The sequence below is a fragment of the Streptopelia decaocto genome, assembly GCF_964273445.1.
Source record: "Streptopelia decaocto genome assembly, chromosome: 14".
In the NCBI taxonomy this organism is placed as follows: domain Eukaryota; kingdom Metazoa; phylum Chordata; class Aves; order Columbiformes; family Columbidae; genus Streptopelia; species Streptopelia decaocto.
The window spans coordinates 10,666,756-10,685,055 of NC_138669.1; the positions used below are offsets into that span (position 1 = coordinate 10,666,756).

Genomic DNA, 18,300 nt, shown 5'->3' on the forward strand with positions numbered 1-18,300 from the left:
CTCCACCACCGAGTCATCCCCCTCCTGTCTGCACGGCTTCCACCACAAACCGCGCAGCAGCCGCTTCCCCGGCCGCCCGAGCTAATGACAACCCAGTTGGCATCCAGTCACTGTCGTTTTACAGAGCTTCATTCTGCTCCAAACGATGGCAAAGATTCAAATCGTCCAAATAGACTCGCGCTTCTCTGTGAGGAAGGCAAAGCTCCCAGAGTTCTCAAAAGCTACCAGAAGTATCTCCGTTCTTGATGCTTACGCTGGTCAGGGGGACGAAAAACATCACATACTTGTTTCCCCTCCAAACATGAGCCCCACACCTCTCAGAAAGAGGAATCCCGGCTCCTCTTCTTGCCTAGAGGCAGGAATGTGAGTTCTTTCACAGGCAGAACAGAAGAAAGAAACTGGGGCTAAACCTCTCACACTGCCGGCATGGACGGGGGGAACGGGCATTTGTTTTGTTGCGCCCTGGAAAGCAGGAGGGGAAATGAAATCTCCTGTCTCATGGTACAACCCTTACAAGATAATGAGTCTAATGAGCTGTTCCCACAAACACAGCGGGAAAGAGAAGAGAGTAAGGGTAACATTATGTGACTCTATCGTTTTTTGGTTTTCATTTTTCCTCTCTTTCTTGGGATGAGCAGTCATCCTCCCTGAAACACCAGCCATTAGACCAAAACTGCAGGAGCTTGGCAGAGCGAGTTTGCCGACACCTTCCCGTGCTTTTACTACAAGAAGAGTACCTGAGAAGTGTATGTTTCGAGTTTCTCTGGTCAAAGAGAGCTCCTGCAGTGACGGGTGTATCTCTTAAGTATGACGCTGCCTTGGGGAGTGCTGGACAATGCTTTGCACAAATCTGAGAACAGACTGCCAGCAAAAAGGGGGACACAGATCTGATACCCGCCATTGTAGGGCTGCATTTAGTTTATTTGTATTTCTTAAGAAATAAAACTACCCTGGTCAGTCAATGAGGATGGGAGAAAAGTCATCTTTAGCTGCAGTGTACAACCATCTACACTCTTAATGTATTGGATTTGTATTGCAAATCCAGAGCATCCTATTCTCATACAGACTGGGAAAATTAATTTTATGGTAATTCAACATAGTTAAGAGAACTCACTAGATTTTTTACTTACATATTAATTTGTTCCTTGACGCTTATGAAAAATGGATACCCAAAGGCTCCTTCTGGTGGACTTCAGCAAAATTATCCAAGCTGTGAAACGGAGCAGCTGCAGATCACCAAACCAAGTGTCCTGAGCTCCATCCTGGGCAAATCTTAGAGAAGGTGTCACAGCAAGACCAGCCAGGTACAGAACCATGTCAAAATGGTCCCTCTCTAAAGGAAGCAAAACAAATTACGGCAGAGGGAGTTGTACCTCTGGGGGCACAAGAACAGGACAGAGAGAAAAGAAAAGAGTATCAGATTCCTTGCAGGGAGAAGCTAGCCCTGTTCCCTGCCCTCTGCAAAGCCACCACGTCTTTTCTGTTCTTGTCCCTCCCTGTCAGTGAAGCTCTGTGGTGCTGTCCTTGTGCACATGCCTGAACATTTACCTTTCTTCCCCTGGCGTCTTTGGGAGAATTATCCTCAAGACATCACCAGTCTGATCTGAAAGCCATTGAAGAACCTCCCTCACTTGTTATGAAACTGATGGGCTTTATTTTTAAAATGGAGCAGGGCTACCGTGGAGCTCTGACCTTTTTCTGTTTCTGCTGCTGCTTAGCCAAGACTTCATTGCTGCAGGGCAGTGCCCTTGGGCCTGTCATGTACCCGCTTGCTGGTTACTGCAACAACAGGAGATGAAACGTCCCTCTTAGAAGCTCAGCAGTTAAATAAGTTAGCTGGAGAGCAAGGGACTCACTGTGGGAACTGTTTGGTTTGTTAGTTTTACTAATGCTCAGTCTGGATGCTGGCCACCGGCGAGGCTGTGAACAGGAGTGTAGCTGGGAGATCTTGAGGGAAGCTGCACTCGGTGGCATTTGGTTCAGGTTATAGCAGGAAATTCTGCATCTGGGCCCTTTGTCTGAGATTTTCTGCTTTGATGCCTTGAACACACCGCAACCAATGCTTAACTCAGAGCTGCTGGTGCAACTAGAGTAAAAAAATAAAAATTCTTCCTCTTCGGGCAACTTTTAACAAAATATTTGAGTAGAAGATGTTCCTAATCAGGACTGCTTTTTGAATAGGCTTTTGCTTCAACAGGAATCTTCCAGTAGGACTATGTCCTCTTCTGAAATATTTCAGAACGTGGGATGCTCAGGGCGCTCCGTTTCCTTTGACGGCTACATGAGTTACACAGAACTTCAGCTCTAGTGGTCACAGAATGACCTGTTTTAATGACGCAAGTAACCTGCAATAAAAGAACTTAGTAAGATGCCACATGGATATGGACATTGGTAACTCTGGGACTGAGTGAAGCAACAAATGTGACACCTGACTCTACTCTGCTGGACCACAAATGCATCTTAGAGGGAGTGTGGTAAAAAGGAAGGTTATTAAAAGACCAAGTGTGCTTCTCCAAAACTTCCTGCCCTCCCACTCGATATCCCTTAGCAAAGTGAACATTGTGTGTCTGTGCCAAGACTGAGAAGGACAAACTGAGTCACGGTAACAGCTAACAAGATTCCCTAAAAATAAAACAGAGGCTGGGGAGAAAAATTGCAGAGCTCATAACTGCTTGGAGGGTCTTGCCACGGGAAGGCAGCTTTCCTGGCTTGGGGGTGCTAAGGCCGGTGCTGCCTTGAAGGACATTTTCATCAGCCTACAAGAAGAAAAAACAACTGTTTCCTTACCAGAAGAGCAGCTTTGACAGCACTGTCCATGGAGATAAGGAGGCCCAGTGGGAGCAAGACAATAGCAAGTAGGTTCTCAGATGACTCTGTGACAGGAAAGTTACTACTGGGAAACTTCCCCTGGGCCAAGGCATGTTCAGAATAGTTTGGAGAGTTCAGCCTCCTTCTCTTTCATTTCCTCCCTGCTGCTGGTAGAACCACCAAAAAAAAGTGACCTAACCCACTGTGAAAGACACAGGTCAGCGTTACAGAACAACTCGAACCGCATCACACAGCCCGTGGATGAACAAAAGCTTGTTGTAGAGAAAGGTTCAATGAAAAAGGTTTTGCTAAGCTGTTCTCTTTTAACAGACATTTTCCATCTTTCTGTGTTTTTGTGAAAAGCTCTTTCAGTCCAGTGAGTGTGTTTCTGAAATGCTACATATTAACGTTTGAAGTCTGACAAGTTGTTCTTTACAAACATATAGGTTCTGTTCCATAAATTAAACATTAATGCATAAACAAACAATTACTGTCTGCAACCTGCTGCTTTAGGGCATGAATGAACATTATGTAGAACAAGGAGACCTGCGAGGAAAAGAGTCAGGTGTCTGCAGAAAGCAATCACCTGTCAGTAAGTGATATCTGTCCTTTTGAGTCTGTATAAATCCCACTCCATCTTACAGCAGGAGCATGGCAAACAGCTGCCCTTCCAAAGAGAAATGTATTGTAGTTTAACTCTGGTTTTAGTAATTTGAGAATAGTTTGAGCTACTGCATTACTTCTGCACTCGACAGAGTACCATAATCATGGCATACTGTAAGCAAAAATGGATCTCCCTTTGTCGTAGATTAGTTGTTGTGTTGTATGCTAGCAGAGAAAGATGATTGAATCAGTTGACAGTGGCCCAAGAAAAGGACATTTTAACTTATGCCTTTCTGGGAGACAGCACAACTGTGATTAAACACCTCGGGAGGCTTTGAAGAAAATCCTTACTTGAGTTTTGCTTCATAGTGTTCCCAGGAACTGAACATTATCATTCTCCTTATCTGGTTTAGCAAACTGAAGAATGCAGTGCTACGAATAATTTGCATTGCAGAAACATCAATGACAGAAGGCATTCAGTATCAAATTACAAAACATTTGTTAATACACCATAAAGTAAGGCAGAGAGACTTAGCTGAACTGACTATTTACCATGCAGCTTCCAGCATTTTTCAAATACTACAACAAACTCATTGTATCTCAGCATATACAGACTTCACATGTATAAAGCAGTTACGGCCTGCAGAAGATATACTGGACAGTAAAGGGTAAACTGTCTCTATTCACAGTTAAGAGCAATACCTTAATCTCGTATCTAGGCCTGCTTTTCAGTGCCACTTGATACAGGAGCTATACGAAACACTTCCTTGAATACATAAAGCGAGAGATTGAGTTACACATGATTGAAGATCTATGCAGCTAGTAAGACAAAAGCTCCTACATTACCTGGCACATGCCTGCTAAATTATTGAAGTGTCTCTTCAAACTGAATATATTCACTGGGTAATTAGTCAGCAGAAGAAAACGGTCTCTCTTTACAAAGTTAACGTTGATAGGTATTGTATCTTTTATGCGCTGTAACAAAAAGTATTTGCAGAACTGATGCAACACAAACATTTGGAATTGCTCTGTCAATGCACGAGTGTTCCCAGGGCACATGGCCCCCTTTGCGATATCGCCTCAGTCTCGTATTACCTTACAGGCAAGTCCTAAACAGTGTGAATTCCTTTTACCATCCCTATTTCAGAAGCACGTAAATGGTACAAACACATGCAGGTTTGCTTTGCATTTGAGGAACAAGCCTGATCAAACTGAGGTGGGTATCTGTAAGCCTGAGCTGCACCAAGCCGGACCAGACAGACAGATCTTTTAATTCATAACGCTTGTAGCTGTGACATCCCCGTGTGCCACTCCAGTGGCTGGATTCCCATGAGCTTCTTTCCTGCTGCAGATTCCTGGGAACACAGGCTGCTCCGTGTGTACACAGAACATACCGCACAATGAAAGTACCAGCATCGCGTCTGCCGAAACCATCGCAGCCAGCCAGCTGATGTTGCTTCGTTTATTCTGAGCTGGCAAGGGAAGGACAGCAGCGGTTTCCACACTTGAAATGGCCCCAGTACCGCTGAGAGCAGCAGGATGGTCTCTCTATTGCCCGGATATAAAACCAAGCCTACCTGGAGATAAGAACAGACGGCTTTCACCTGTTTGAACATGAGCTGTAGGATGGAACTGAGTCACCATCCCTGAAGGTGCTTTAAAGATGTCTAGATGAGGTTCTTAGGGACACGGTTTAGTGCTAGACTTAGGTTACGTCTGGACTCAATGATCCCGAGGGTCTCTTCCAGCCTAAATGATTCTGTGAAATACACAGTTCTACCAAGTCCAGCTCACAGCCTGAGGTGTGCAAAGACAAAGTTCTATGCAGATAATAGTGGGTTTATTTCTTTTAAACTGTGCCTGTCACCCAACACTAAGGGGACAGACAGATTTTTTTAAGAGATCCTTGGCAGAGTGATGATGGCACTAAATTGTAGTTACAGTTAAAGCTTTGTTTTCTTTACAGGATATTATGATTAGTATAGCAGAGAATTTACTATTAAAACAGCATGGGATTTCTACAAAAAGAAACAATGTCGTACAATTTATAAGTAGTGTAATACAAAATCTGTAATACATCTTAACTTACAATATCTAATCACCTGGACCTTCTGCAGATCTTCATACGTGGTTTGCTGTATCAATATAACAATCATAATCTAGACTCAAACGTCATATAAAAGAATATGAGTCACTCAGTCCTCGGGGGAAGCAGATGGGATGGAGGTGTCCTCGGCCACCGGGATGTCACAGGTCTCACCATCCAGCAGGTCCAAGTTCCCCACCTTGGGTGTCTAACGGCTTGATTTTACAGATGGTGCTGCGGGTGCTGTCACACTTCCCTGCTCGGTGCCGGGGTCACCACCACCCCCGGGCTGGCTGGGGACCTGCAAGGTGACCAGCCCGGTGCGCAGGAACCTTGAGTCCGGTGGGGAGGAGGAGAAGAAGAAATCTGGTTTGTCTGCTTGCTTCATGAGACCTTCAGGGCCTGGTAATGAGGGAAAGGGGCTGAACACATGAACCACTCGGTCACAGGGAATGGCCACTTGCCTTATAAAATGATGTTAGTTGTGCCCACTGTGTTACCAGGGCTCAGGAGCTGGGGCTATTGGCCACATGCACCCCAGGGACTAAACAGTTACACTAGGTAAAGAAGCAATTTTAAAACATATTCAAATATTATAACTCGAGGCTATTTCTCCTTTTCATTATCTTGTGCATTCCCCAAGCTTTGAAAATAAAAATAAAAGACATTGCATTTCACTTTTTTTTGGAAAAAAGCACCCTTGTTTTGAAGTAGCTGACCACTGAGCTTGCCTGCTTGGTTTTCAGTCATTTTTTTTCTTTCAAGAAAAAACATTTAGAAAACAAACAAGGAGGATTTGCTTTCCAGTTTTAAATCTACAGTCTGCTATGATAGCAGTGTGGAAACCAGTCTTAAGACTAGTCTTAAAAAGTGAAGTGAATTAGAATGTTAGTAGCCAACAGCCCAGCTCATATTCTCACTCAACTCCACCCTCACTGAATTCTAAACTGCTTAAATATCTGGTCCCCAAACACGCTACCAAGACCTTTAATACTACCCAGGTCCCCAAAACTCAGCAGCCATGGAGTTGTCTCTGAGCAGCTAGAAGAGCATCACCGAGTTTGTTCTAAAAAGGTCTTGGTTTACATATATGAATAGATACCATGTACGCTCCTGCAAAACTCAAATTTAAAAGTATTTCCATCTTGTATGCGTCTTCTTCTATTCTCTGGGTGCTCTGGGATAGCTCCATATTACAAGTAACTGTACCTTGTATTCCAGTATAGGGAGAAGTTCAGAGGAGCCAAACTTGCGGGTGCAGGGACAGCTTCCTGCAGCCACCAATGCTGCCACCTCCTGGCACAGCGGGACACCCGCAGCAACAGCTTCACACACCTACAGCGTTCCGTGCACACTGAAACTGCTGCTGTGGAACGCGTTATTAGGGAATTGTTTTTATTTGGAATCCGTTTCATTCATTATTTTGTGTGGCAGCACTAGATGATGCTTCTCCCCTGGCTGGTGGCTGAACAACCCAGTGGAAACGTTACACATGGTGAATCTCCAGCAAAAACCTTCGGAGGAAGGTAAGTTAGTCTTACCCCAGACGGCAAATGGCACATAGTGAGCAAATCCAGAGATGTAAACACATAACAGCACAAACATTAACGTTTCATTTTGCCCTGGTTCCTCTCCACGAACAGAAACAGCAGAAAAGCAATTGAGAAATAAGTGGTGTCCATCATTTCAAAGGCTGGATAGTGTAAACCTTTTGAGATGGGTTCAACACAATTCCTTAGAGCGGACAGTTCGCCAAACACCTTACCTGCAAACAGCACTTAATCACAATTACATTGAACCAGGTGTGAGCAATAGTTTTGTGGACATTTCCCACATCTCTCCCAGATCCACAGTTCTCTGGAGAATGACCCTGTTCCCAGTGCCGGAGCACCCACCGATTCAGCTGTTGTGCTTCATCCCACAGACAGTAAAAATTCAGATCCTCTGCCTGACCGCTTGCCATTGTGCAGACATCTCTTGCTTTCATTTGTGAAAGGCTTTAGCAGACAAATTTTTGTCAATTGCTTCATTTTCCAAAATCCATGTTATTAAGCTGACATGTGAGACCAGAAGGAGGAAGGTTATCACTTATCTGAAAATGTTAATAAATGTCCCTATTTTGTGGGGCTTAACTGAGTCGCTCTTTATGCCCAAGATATTTTTTTTTCCATAAAATACATTGACAGCAAAATTTCAAGAAATTAATGAAAGTATTTTATAAATCTAGCATTCCTATAGTTAGCTTTGGGTACACATATTACATTCTACTCAATTCAGGGTGTTTTGGACAGGTAACTGCCATAGAGTAGCAAGTTAGTGGATTTCCAGAATGGGCACTAACACTTAGTGTGTGAACAAGCTCTCACTACATGTTTGGTGCTTGAAGGGATAGAGCTGCGTGTTCTTTACAGGAGAACCTTACAGTGATTCCACAGGAGTAAATTGCCAGTGCACTCTCTTAACTTGGGTAACAGAAAACACATCAGTTTGACTCTGTCCTCCCACCTGAGTATATCCAATATGCACAGCAACGTAATGGAAAAGTAGGCCCTTCTAAAATGAGTCTGCACAATTAACGTGATGACTAAATTCTGAAACCTCACTCACAGAGAAACAGATTTCAACAGCAGAAAAAGTACTCAACGTACTAAACCAGCACCGCATTATCAAACGAGAGAGCGACGTTATAATGAAAATAGATTTTGGCCAAACTTCGTATGCACTCGAGTAGGTGCACCTCCATTTGATCCAGTAGAAGTGTACCTGAACTAGAGTGAATCTATTTTTTCACCACTCATCCACATTGTTAAGTATTTAAACAAAGAAACAGGTTTTTTTTAAACACCAACCAGATGATACATTCCATTCTTCCCCATTCACGCTAGTGGGAGAGTTGGGTTTTTTGCCATCCACGATCACAGGCGCTGACCCTGCAGTTGCTCGGTGCCATCCATTTGACTGGGAAGTCTGGAAAAACGTGTTAACAACCCAAGAGTACAGCATAACAATCACAACCTTTAAACATTTAAAACCAAAAGAAATGTTTGGGCAAATAACCAGCTATTGATATAACTGCTGGGAACTCTTTCCTGTCTGCAACAAATAGTCCATGAATGTGAAATGTAAAACCATGCAAAACATAAGTAGTAGGAAAAAAAAACCCTGAGAAATAAAACCCAGAAATAGCAACTCTAAAGAACAGCAGAATGTACTTTGTGGACTTTCCTCAACTATAGAACTACCCCAAAAAAGAAATACACGCCAAGCAAAAACTGCTGAAGAGTGTAGAGAAGAGCGTGAAAGTAAAAGGCTGGTTGGCCATGGGGGGTTTGAAGACAGTGTGAATCATTTGTGCTAAAGACAAATCATCAGCTGTTTGGCTGCTGAGATAGCAAGGAACACGACTCGTTCTCATAAAACAAAAGGCCTTTCACACTAGTCCTTTAATTCTTTGACGCAAAACCACAAGAATTACTCCTAATGAAAAAGCAACTGGAAAAATAATGAGATTTGCAGCTCAAGCAGCTGGAGGAAAAGTACTTTACATTCAGCAAAATGTGTCTGAATTCCAGTGGAAGGACAAGACGTTGCTTTCAGAAGCAAAGCAAACCCCCTTGCCCATGTTGTTATAATAAAACTTCTGAATATAAAAAAGCATTTAGTACAAATTTTATTTGAAATGTAGCATGAATCCATAACCATAAGTGTTACAACGTACAGTTTTACAGATAATTTGTACAATGTGACAGGTATTTCTATACATGCGCCCTCCCACCTTTATTTAGTCATTATCAAACAAACAAGAGTTAAACAGGAATAGTAAGCATTCACTTTTAAGAAACTTTGGCATGTATACAACTGGCTAGTTAAGAGTAAACAGTGGTAGATCCATGTCAGCAATAGCCCACTGTTTGTTTTTTCACAGCATTTTTGATCAGGATGAAACTCACCAGCACTATTTTCTAGTTAATACAAAAATGAGTACTTTTTTCAGTCCAGAAACCCCTGTTCAGAGGCAAAAACATTAAGAGAGATGTAAAAGAACCAACTTTTAATTCTTAAAAGGTATCACTTTTAAAGCAGTTTAGGTCACAAATATGTTGCACACATTGGTTTGGTCATGAACAAAATGCTAAAAAAAAAGGTTTGCTCGTATTACTGAGCTATACATCACTTGGCACAACTGACAGTGTCTCCTTTGGATCAGAATAAGTGCGAGGATCATTGGCTCAACGTCCTGTCTGTTGGTGGAGTGCAAGAAAAAGCTCAAGTGGAACTTGCACTGTGCTCGCCATTTGTCTCGAGTTCCTGTCACTGCTCTTGGCCACTTACATACCTACCAAATTCATCTAAAAAATGAGGAAAAACCATTTGCAAGGCATTTCTTCCTGGTATACAGTAGATGATATTCGCATTTTAAAAATCAGAAAGCAATGAAAGAACCCCTGAATAATAAGTAATAACAAGCCTCCTTTGACAAGAATTACTTGCAATTCTTCAAGTACTTACAAAAAATACAGTATTTATACAACTTCTCCAGAACTCTTATAATTAACATATTTTAATGTAGCACTACTAAAATAAATCCAGAGATACAAATGGTTGTACTTCTAAGCAGGAATATGTAACCTCAATTTTGACTTTGCTGCAATTTCATTATTGCTGTGGAACGGTCGGTTGTGTGAACACCAGTCCCTCTTCCTCATACGCATCAGAATATCTAAAATTTGAAACGATGTTCTCCAGCAAGCCAGATTGCATTTAATGTAATCTTTACAGTTCCTGCTAAATGTGAGCGATCCAAAGTTGGCTGAACCGTGGTGCAACAGGGCACAGATGTGAGGAGAGCAGTGGAGCAGAGGCAGGAATGGCAGAAAAACAGCAGAGTAACACAAGTCAGACTCATACTCACTATTTCTTATTCCTGGGCTTTAACTCTTCCGCTGCATTTCGCAGGAAAATGTAGTTTTTCTTTTGTGGATTATAGAACTCATGACCCTAAAAAGAAAATAATCACCTCTGTTTACTCTTGTCAAAGATGAAATATCAGCATTACCTTAAAATGCAAGAATAAGAATATTCCATTAGTTTATTAAGATTTAATTGTCAAGTCTTTAAGACCAGATATTGGACAACATCGGTGGATTAGAAAAAACTTGCCATAGGGAGGTTTATCCATTTTAAGTTATAAAAAACTTTTCATTAAAAAAACAATCCTGTATCTCTAAGCTCTACTTTACAGATACCACTAAGAGCTCAACAGGACTTTTTTTAAATGCCATTCTAGACAGAGAAGAAACTAGAGCTTTAATAGCCATCCAGTTTCACTTTATATTTTCCATCTTTTAAATTAGATAAGGTCATTTTTTCAAAGGGAAGCCCAAAATCTTCCTCACCCACATTTGCAAACCAGCATTGCTCAGCAATCTGATCCAACTGAAGCTAAAAACCAAAGAATGCACTACTTCAGCGTTACATTTCATGAGAAGTCTAAAATGAGCATCCTGAGTTCTCTCGCATGCTTGTGGAATTAGAAAGACTCGGCTACTGTTGATGAAGAACAGCAAAAGCCTCACGTGGAAAGGACAGTCTTAGCTGTCAACTGCGAGTATGAGTCTAAACCTTTCTTACCTTTGACCAATCGTAACTGGAAGCGTATGCAAATATATTGCCATTGTGGTTGAAACAACAAGCAGATATCGGCTGGTCAAGCTGTTCCGATGTTTTTAGCTTCGTTCGCGCATCTTTATCCCAAAAGCTGAATCTACCATCAGATCCTACTGTTGCAAGAGTACCATGGACAGGGTGAAATGCTATCCCATTTACCTGCAGAATCATCAAGAATACTATGTAAACCACCACACAAGAACACTCAACACGTGCTGAATCCTGAGACAGTAGGTACACAGGAAAGACTCTTTTTCAACTATATACAGTTCTTATTTTTCTAAAAATTTTCAGATATGTTCTCTGGAAAAACAAACCAACCAACCACAAAAACCCCATCAAAGCAACACGGAAAGCATAATCTTTTTTTGTGGCACCTAAGAATTTAATGCATAATCCCATTACATAAATGTATTAATTATTGCTTCAGCGTCAGCAAAATTAACAAGTGTCATCTCCACCAAGATGATTTCATGAATGGTTGATCTGGTGCATGTTTTAAGGGGAGTACAAAAATTTGTCCTTTTTAACCTATGTGTGAGGAAACAGAATGCCTTAGCTTACTGAATTATTTGGTATACTGCTTCTTAGAGAACTTGGCTACAAACTGCTCATACAGAATTCGCTTAACATAATTATGTTTGCATCACATAACTTCTGCAAGCTGTGAACCTTTGAACTTTCTGCTTTGTTAAGTAAAAAAGGCCTCAGAGTCTTCAAGGAGAATGTTTGGCTATTGCCAACTACTTTTGTCCAGCTGCAGGTGCAGAATAGCAGCTGAAGGTCAGAACTTGAACTGACAGCCCGCCTGACAAAAATGAAGAGATCCAAGGAAGAACAGGGGGAGCTCAGACCCTGATTTTGCAGTTGGCTGGGAATGACACAATGGGGGTGGGATTGGGGGGTATAATTGTCCAAGTCTTTTCCTTGTGAGGACTCCCCTTCAGGAGGCACCAGCTCGAGCTGCTCTGTACCTTGTGAATCAACTATTTTAACAGAATTTCTAGAATGCACGCCCAAAGTCTCTGCTGCAGGAAACCTGCAGAAAAGGACCTTCCTTAATAGTGTAACTATGACTGAGCTTTAAACATAGGTCTAAGAAAACTTTAGGCAAGATAAAAGTTCAAAGAGAATAAAAACTTCATAGCCAATTTTACATTAAGAGTGCATATTGCCCTGTATAAATGATCTAGTGGTATATGCTGAAGACTTACAGCATAGATATCCTGAGGTGCTGATGTGTTTGTTCCATTGGAGCGATGACATTTAAAAGTGAAATTATCTTTTGCACTGGGGGAAGAAAAAAAAAAAACAAAGGTATTTTTACTTTCCTTATTGTAAACTGAGCAAGCAGGAAAGGATGTTTTATTAAATGATACTTACGGATTTGGGGGGTTGATGTAATGAATAGCTACTCTTCCTTCAATACTTCCAAGGGCAAATCCAGTAGGTTTGTTCACTTTGTCTTTAAAAATAGCAACACAGCGATGCTAAATTTGAGAAAGATACAGAGGATTTTAGAGAGAGGCCTGAGGGCCAGATTTTCTGTTTTCCATAGGGACACATAACATTATATACATCAATGCAAAGTAAAGCAAAAACACAAGCAAGGACAAGAGATACATCAAATTCTGTTGAAAATCTGAGCCACAGTATTTACATTTCTAAATCCTTATGAAGATTAACAACAGATCAATGGCAAAGCAGGACAAGCACCATGTAAAGATAACGTACTTCGGTTTTGAAATGTTGTTTGTTTTTACCAAAAATGGCGAGCCCAGAATGTCAACAGTCTGTATAAATACACTTGTAATAATATAACAATTCACCTGGTGTTTAAGAGGAGATTCTATTCTTCGAAATTCGGAAGGCTGATTCTCTAACTGATAAACTATCAAACCCCTTTCTGCAGTGGCCACAGCAGCCATGGGATGAACCTGGGTTGTAAAATAGGTTGGGAGACATTTGTGTTAATAGCATGGCAGAGAATTCTGTTTGTTATTTCACAGAAATCCCTGAAGAAGTTACAGGAATTGCACTCTTTTCTGGGGTGGAGAGAGGGAGGGAAAGGGGGAAAAGAGAAATGACAATGTCAATTTGTAGACAAATCTTCAAACAAACAAACCAACCCACCCCAAACCAACAAACAAAATCAGCTCTTCCCTGCTATTAAAAAATTACACATACCAAAAGTCTTTTATTAGCTGACCCTTCCAATGCAAATCACAATAGTGGTAACGCAAACTCATCCAGAAAGGAGAGTAGGTCAGTCCTAGTGCTCATATGGTTTTGTGATGTTAAAAGGATACTAAACATGTTTTGCATGCTGCAAATACTTATTTTCCAGAACCAAATCAAGAAGATCGATTGATGTTTTATTGCTAAAATCCTACAAAAAGCAAATGCTATTCTATTATTCTATATTAACAGTTGTTACTTAGTGCTGACCTACAGAAGCCTCAAAGACCACTGGTTTATGCATTCCCCAGCTATCTACCTGACACCAGTTTACTGTATACCACGGCTTACCACATCCGCACAGTAACATCGCTCAGGGAGCTGCAATGTCATCATAGGTGTTGGTGAGCGGGTATCCCAGAACTGATGGAAACAGAGAAATGAACAAACTTACGCTTGGAGTTGAGGATACACCATTTAATCTACTTTAGCCAAGACAAAGCAGTTGGTACCAAGTTGTTTCATCCCTGTCTGTAGTCTGAAAAGTGCAACTCTCTGGGAAATGAGGCTATTCCATTAATCTGTTTTTTTTATATTGGTGTTTAATAAAATATTTTCATTTCATATAAGTCTTTTCATACACATTACAAGCACATGTTGTGCCCATTTGTTCAGGTAAAAATCATACCTTCAAAGTTTTATCCCAGCTTCCTGTCATCACACAGCTATAATTAGGTGCTTTAATCCAATGGATGGTCTTCACAGGAGCATCATGCTGAAGAAAAAAAAAAAAAGGACAAACACATATACATTTACTAAGATAACACTCCATATTCCTTGCTTATGCTCTTCATAGTTTTGTATGTATTTACACTCTTTATCCATTCAAGAAAAGTGATTATTTTAGTCACAGCAGTTAGGATAAAGGCTGGTCATGACCTTATTGTGTTGTTTAGTGCTGTAAAAATCACCCACATGAGAAAAAAGTTCCTGACACAAAGCACTACAATCAAGTCACCCTATATAAGAAGATGGTCACAGCAGAAATACAGATTATGAACAGCAGGACTTTCTATTTATTTATAAAGGATATTACCCATCATGCTAGAAATCAACACTTTAATACAGTATATTATTTATTACAAATTAATAAAAAAACAGCTTCTTCTGCCAAGGCCTACAGAAGAAAGGCCTATATTAATTACACCAACAAAAATCTTAAAAATCAAGGCTGGGAATCTGAATTTTATCACCTCAAATAAGATACAAGAAGCAATCATTAAAATGACTAACTCTCCTCTTACATTACATAGCTGGTAACTTAATCACTGTAAGTACATGTTCTATGAACAGACATTCACTTCTAAATGGAGAATGTAAATTCTAATCCCTGATACTGCTGCAGCAGAAACCTGGTACTTGTGAAAGTGAATTCAATGATTTCTTAAAATGTCTTTTCCCCCTATAATGCAGTGGAGTTACTTTGAGATCACAGCAGCAATGGAAAGAGCTCTCTCAAGTGAAACAGAGAAAACGCCTGCACAGGTTATTCAAATCACTTTGATTGCAGGTCTCCCTATATATGCACACTTCATTATCTCAAAAATATAAAAAGCACCCTACAACCTCTTTGTCAAGTAGCAGTATCTACTTCAGAAGCACTACATGTTACCTTAATTTGCTAGTAAATGTAGCTTTTAATAAAAAAAAAAAAAAACCAACAAAAACAACAAACACAAAGCCCACAACAACTAATAAACTTGGGCCTTGCTTACTTACTTGTGCAATCTGAATAGCCTGATTACTGTTGAGATCCCACATTTTGGCAGTTTTATCACAGGAAGCAGTAAATACTTTACTCCCATCCTAAAAACCGAGAATAAGGAGATTAAATAGCTCATCACACAGTGTCTATTAGAAAACTGTCATGTCTTATTCACTTCTAGTAATGGCATAACATTCATGAAACATACACAAGAATTTCAAGAGAAAGAACATAAAAATAGAAATTTATTTACAACTGTACATCATAAATGAGAAAACTGTGCTGGTTAATATCTGGCTTTAAATACATTCTTACTTTCAAACTTTCTTTTACTCTTCTTATGCCTATATTAGTGGACTCTATTCAGATACGCTTAGCACATATTTACAGTAACATAAGTCTATACAATAATCACAGGCTGCAGCTACGTGTGGCTCTTGCATCTGTCTGGAAACAATATGCTAATTTATTTAGGGCTTTGGTAAAAACTATTTATTTTTAAGTAGGAACATACATCACTCCAGCAGCCATCTAGTACGGGTCCTGTGTGCATCTGCTGAGCCTTCGGGATTGTCTGTCCATTATCTTGAACTTCCCAGCAGCGAACCTGTAACAGGAGAAGCACATACAGACATATTAACACAAAGAACTTAAGAGACCTCTCTTCTTGAAGATCTCAGCCCTAGTTTATCCAATGTAAAGTGTGATTATAAACACCAAGCTGTTTTTCAGAACTAATGAAACCTTATTTTCTCCAATTATGTTTCTTTTATCTGTACGACCACAACTCAGCCCCACCTCAAAGGTACCTTACAATCACTTAACACCTCCCAGTTCTCGCCTGGAGAACCCTGAACCACCAGCTGGGAATAAGCTGCCCGCTGCAGACTGTGGCCAACAGACTGAACAGAACAGTTAAAGAACATGTTCACGTTTGGTTTCCCATCCCTCTTTGGGCCAGTTGGGATCTCACCCTTCAACACAAACAAACTTCTATAAGGTTGGAGGAGCTTAATCTTTTTGAGACTACACTGTCAAACTGGATGATTTACCACTGTGTTCATGGTTCTTTCACTGAGCAAAGCATAACTGCGTCAGGCTAATAAGAAAATGGAGCTAAAAAACAAACAAGTGGGAAAAAGTAATAAAAATCTATCAGGGAAAACATTGGCTACATATTGTGAGCTGAAGCTTAAAACACAGAGGCAGAAAAATGACTTATCTGAAAACCACAACTGAATTTCTCAGTGGAAGGAGCTCAACTATGTCAAACTTAGTGCCTTGTCACCAGACATAACTTCTGCAGTTCTGCAAAGAGGAAGATTTTCAGGTGCCCCGGCACAAGTTTTATGATCACATTTTGTAGTTTATGCACCAATGCTCACACTTTAATGACCTGTAGGTCTGACTGTGGGTACTTACATCATTTGCCCATGATCCTGCAATGAGGAAATTACCCGGCAACGTTGGTGGACTAAACGCTAAACATGATATGCTGTCATCAGGTGGAGATGTTACTTCAATATCCTGTAAAGGACACAAGAAAAACAAAACGAGTCACAGTTTAAAACTATCACTTCTGTAGGGTAAATTAGTAGGTCTGCTGGGACTAATTAGAACACAGCAGCAGAAGAGAGGCTCCCACAGGGGGTAATGCACGTACCTTCATGGGATTATGGTTATCTGCAGTCGTACTGCCGAACATGCTGGTACCTCCCGTACCGAACCCCGATGTTGATCCAAACAGACTCATCCTTGCCCTGCAAACGAGGAAAAGGCTTTCGGAGCATCCCCAGGGTGTCCCCGCCGCAGCCCCCACACGGGCACAGGCCTCACCCCGCCCAGCAGCCACCCAAGGCTGTAAAAATATACAAGGCTTAAAATAATTAAATAAATAAACCCACGCATCTTGTTGCAGTCGGATCCCTGACGTTCCCGGGCCGGCCACCCCGCCCCCGCCGGCACGGACCAGCTCCGGTTTCACCCGCCGTTCCCCTCACTCCTCCCCGCAGCTGCTCCCCTGGGCACAGGGCCCAGCCCCGTTGCCTACAGATCTCGCTGCGGGGCGAAGGGGCCGCCCGGCAGCAGCGGACGCGCCATGTCCCGGGATCCCGCCGCCCCGCCGGCTGAACCGGCCGGCGCAGGAAGCGGCCGTTCGGCGGGACACGTTGGAGAGGAGCCGAGTGCGCCCGCAGACGAGGCGGAAGCGCCCAGGAGCGCGGGGCGGGCCCCGGTAACGACCCTCGCTCACTCACCCGTGCGGCGGGCCCGCTCCGCCCGCTGCCTCCCGCGGTGCAGCCCAGCGCGAACGCGGCAGCGCCGGGACAGGCCGCGACTATCTGCGCAGGCGCCGAGGCCGGGGGGCGGGGGCTACGCCTGCGCTCTGGTCAGGCGGGACGGGGCCGGGAACCGAGGGCGTGGCCGGGGAGCGGGGGCGTGGCTGGGGGGCAGGGGCGTGGCCGGGGGGGCGGGGGCGTGGCCGGGGCGTGGGAGCCGGGCCGAGCGGTTCCGAAGTTTCGGGCAAGGGCCGGTTTCCCGCTGTCTTCGGGGCGGGAGGAGCCCAGCCCGCGCCATGGGGCCGCTGGGCATCTCCGCGGCGCTGCCGCTGAAGAAGGAGAAAGAGTTAACGACTTTTTCCTGCTCAGCCGAGCGGCGGTGTCTGAGCGCTGGGCAGTGCAAGTCCCGTGGTGGTTCCTGACCTCGGGGGAGTCGGGGTGATCAGACGGGCCCGAGCACGTTCAGCTGCCCTCGGGCGTTACCGTGACACTAGATGCAGCTAATTCACCTGTTTGAATTAAAATAGTGTCAACTGCTTCAAGTATTTCAGGAACCCGCTCACTCCTGAAAACAAAGCCTCCCTTGGCCAGCTGTAGGGAAGTTCTCTGCCCAGGCCTGTTGCTGTGTGCTGCAGTAGGTGACACCTACTGCTGCAGTAGGTGACACCTGTCCTGGTGCTGTCACACCTGCTGAGAGAACAGCCCCGCGTTCCTCTGGATCTAGATTGATTGTTACCTGGCCGTTAGAAATTACCAGCAGGTAGTAACACTGCTACTGTGCAGTAAAGAAAACAGGAATTTGAATTCCTTTTTGATTTCATACTGGCAGAACAGTAATGAAAACAAACAAACCCAAACTAGATAAGTGTACTGCAAATATTATCTGTAGGATCCATGCTGACGACTGCATAGATAAA

The 18,300-nt window shown here is 42.6% G+C and overlaps 1 protein-coding gene across 2 annotated transcripts; it reads right to left on the minus strand.

The window, feature by feature from the left end:
• Positions 1–9,149: 9,149 nt before the first annotated feature.
• On the minus strand, positions 9,150–17,499 carry RAE1 (ribonucleic acid export 1). 2 transcript variants are annotated; one of them, XM_082065190.1, is made up of 13 exons: positions 17,363–17,499; positions 16,771–16,867; positions 16,530–16,634; positions 15,622–15,714; positions 15,122–15,208; positions 14,031–14,117; positions 13,694–13,765; positions 12,994–13,101; positions 12,548–12,654; positions 12,379–12,454; positions 11,129–11,323; positions 10,410–10,495; positions 9,150–9,846 (listed from the first exon to the last, which is right to left on the minus strand). In XM_082065190.1, coding segments are annotated over exons 2-13 (1,107 nt in total). In that variant the 5' UTR covers positions 16,861–16,867; positions 17,363–17,499; the 3' UTR covers positions 9,150–9,845. The 2 variants fall into 2 exon arrangements, with proteins under 2 accessions (XP_081921316.1, XP_081921317.1); XM_082065191.1 differs by having other exon boundaries at positions 9,150–10,495.
• Between the last annotated feature and the right edge of the window lie 801 nt (positions 17,500–18,300).

Excerpts from the sequence above, each read along its gene's own strand:
- RAE1 (XM_082065190.1), bottom strand. The coding sequence starts at position 16,860 with ATGAGTCTGTTTGGATCAACATCGGGGTTCGGTACGGGAGGTACCAGC. Across the intron at positions 12,655-12,993 it reads AATCTCCTCTTAAACACCAG|CATCGCTGTGTTGCTATTTT; the intron begins GTGAATTGTTAT and ends TCTCAAATTTAG. Across the intron at positions 12,455-12,547 it reads TACATCAACCCCCCAAATCC|TGCAAAAGATAATTTCACTT; the intron begins GTAAGTATCATT and ends TTCTTCCCCCAG.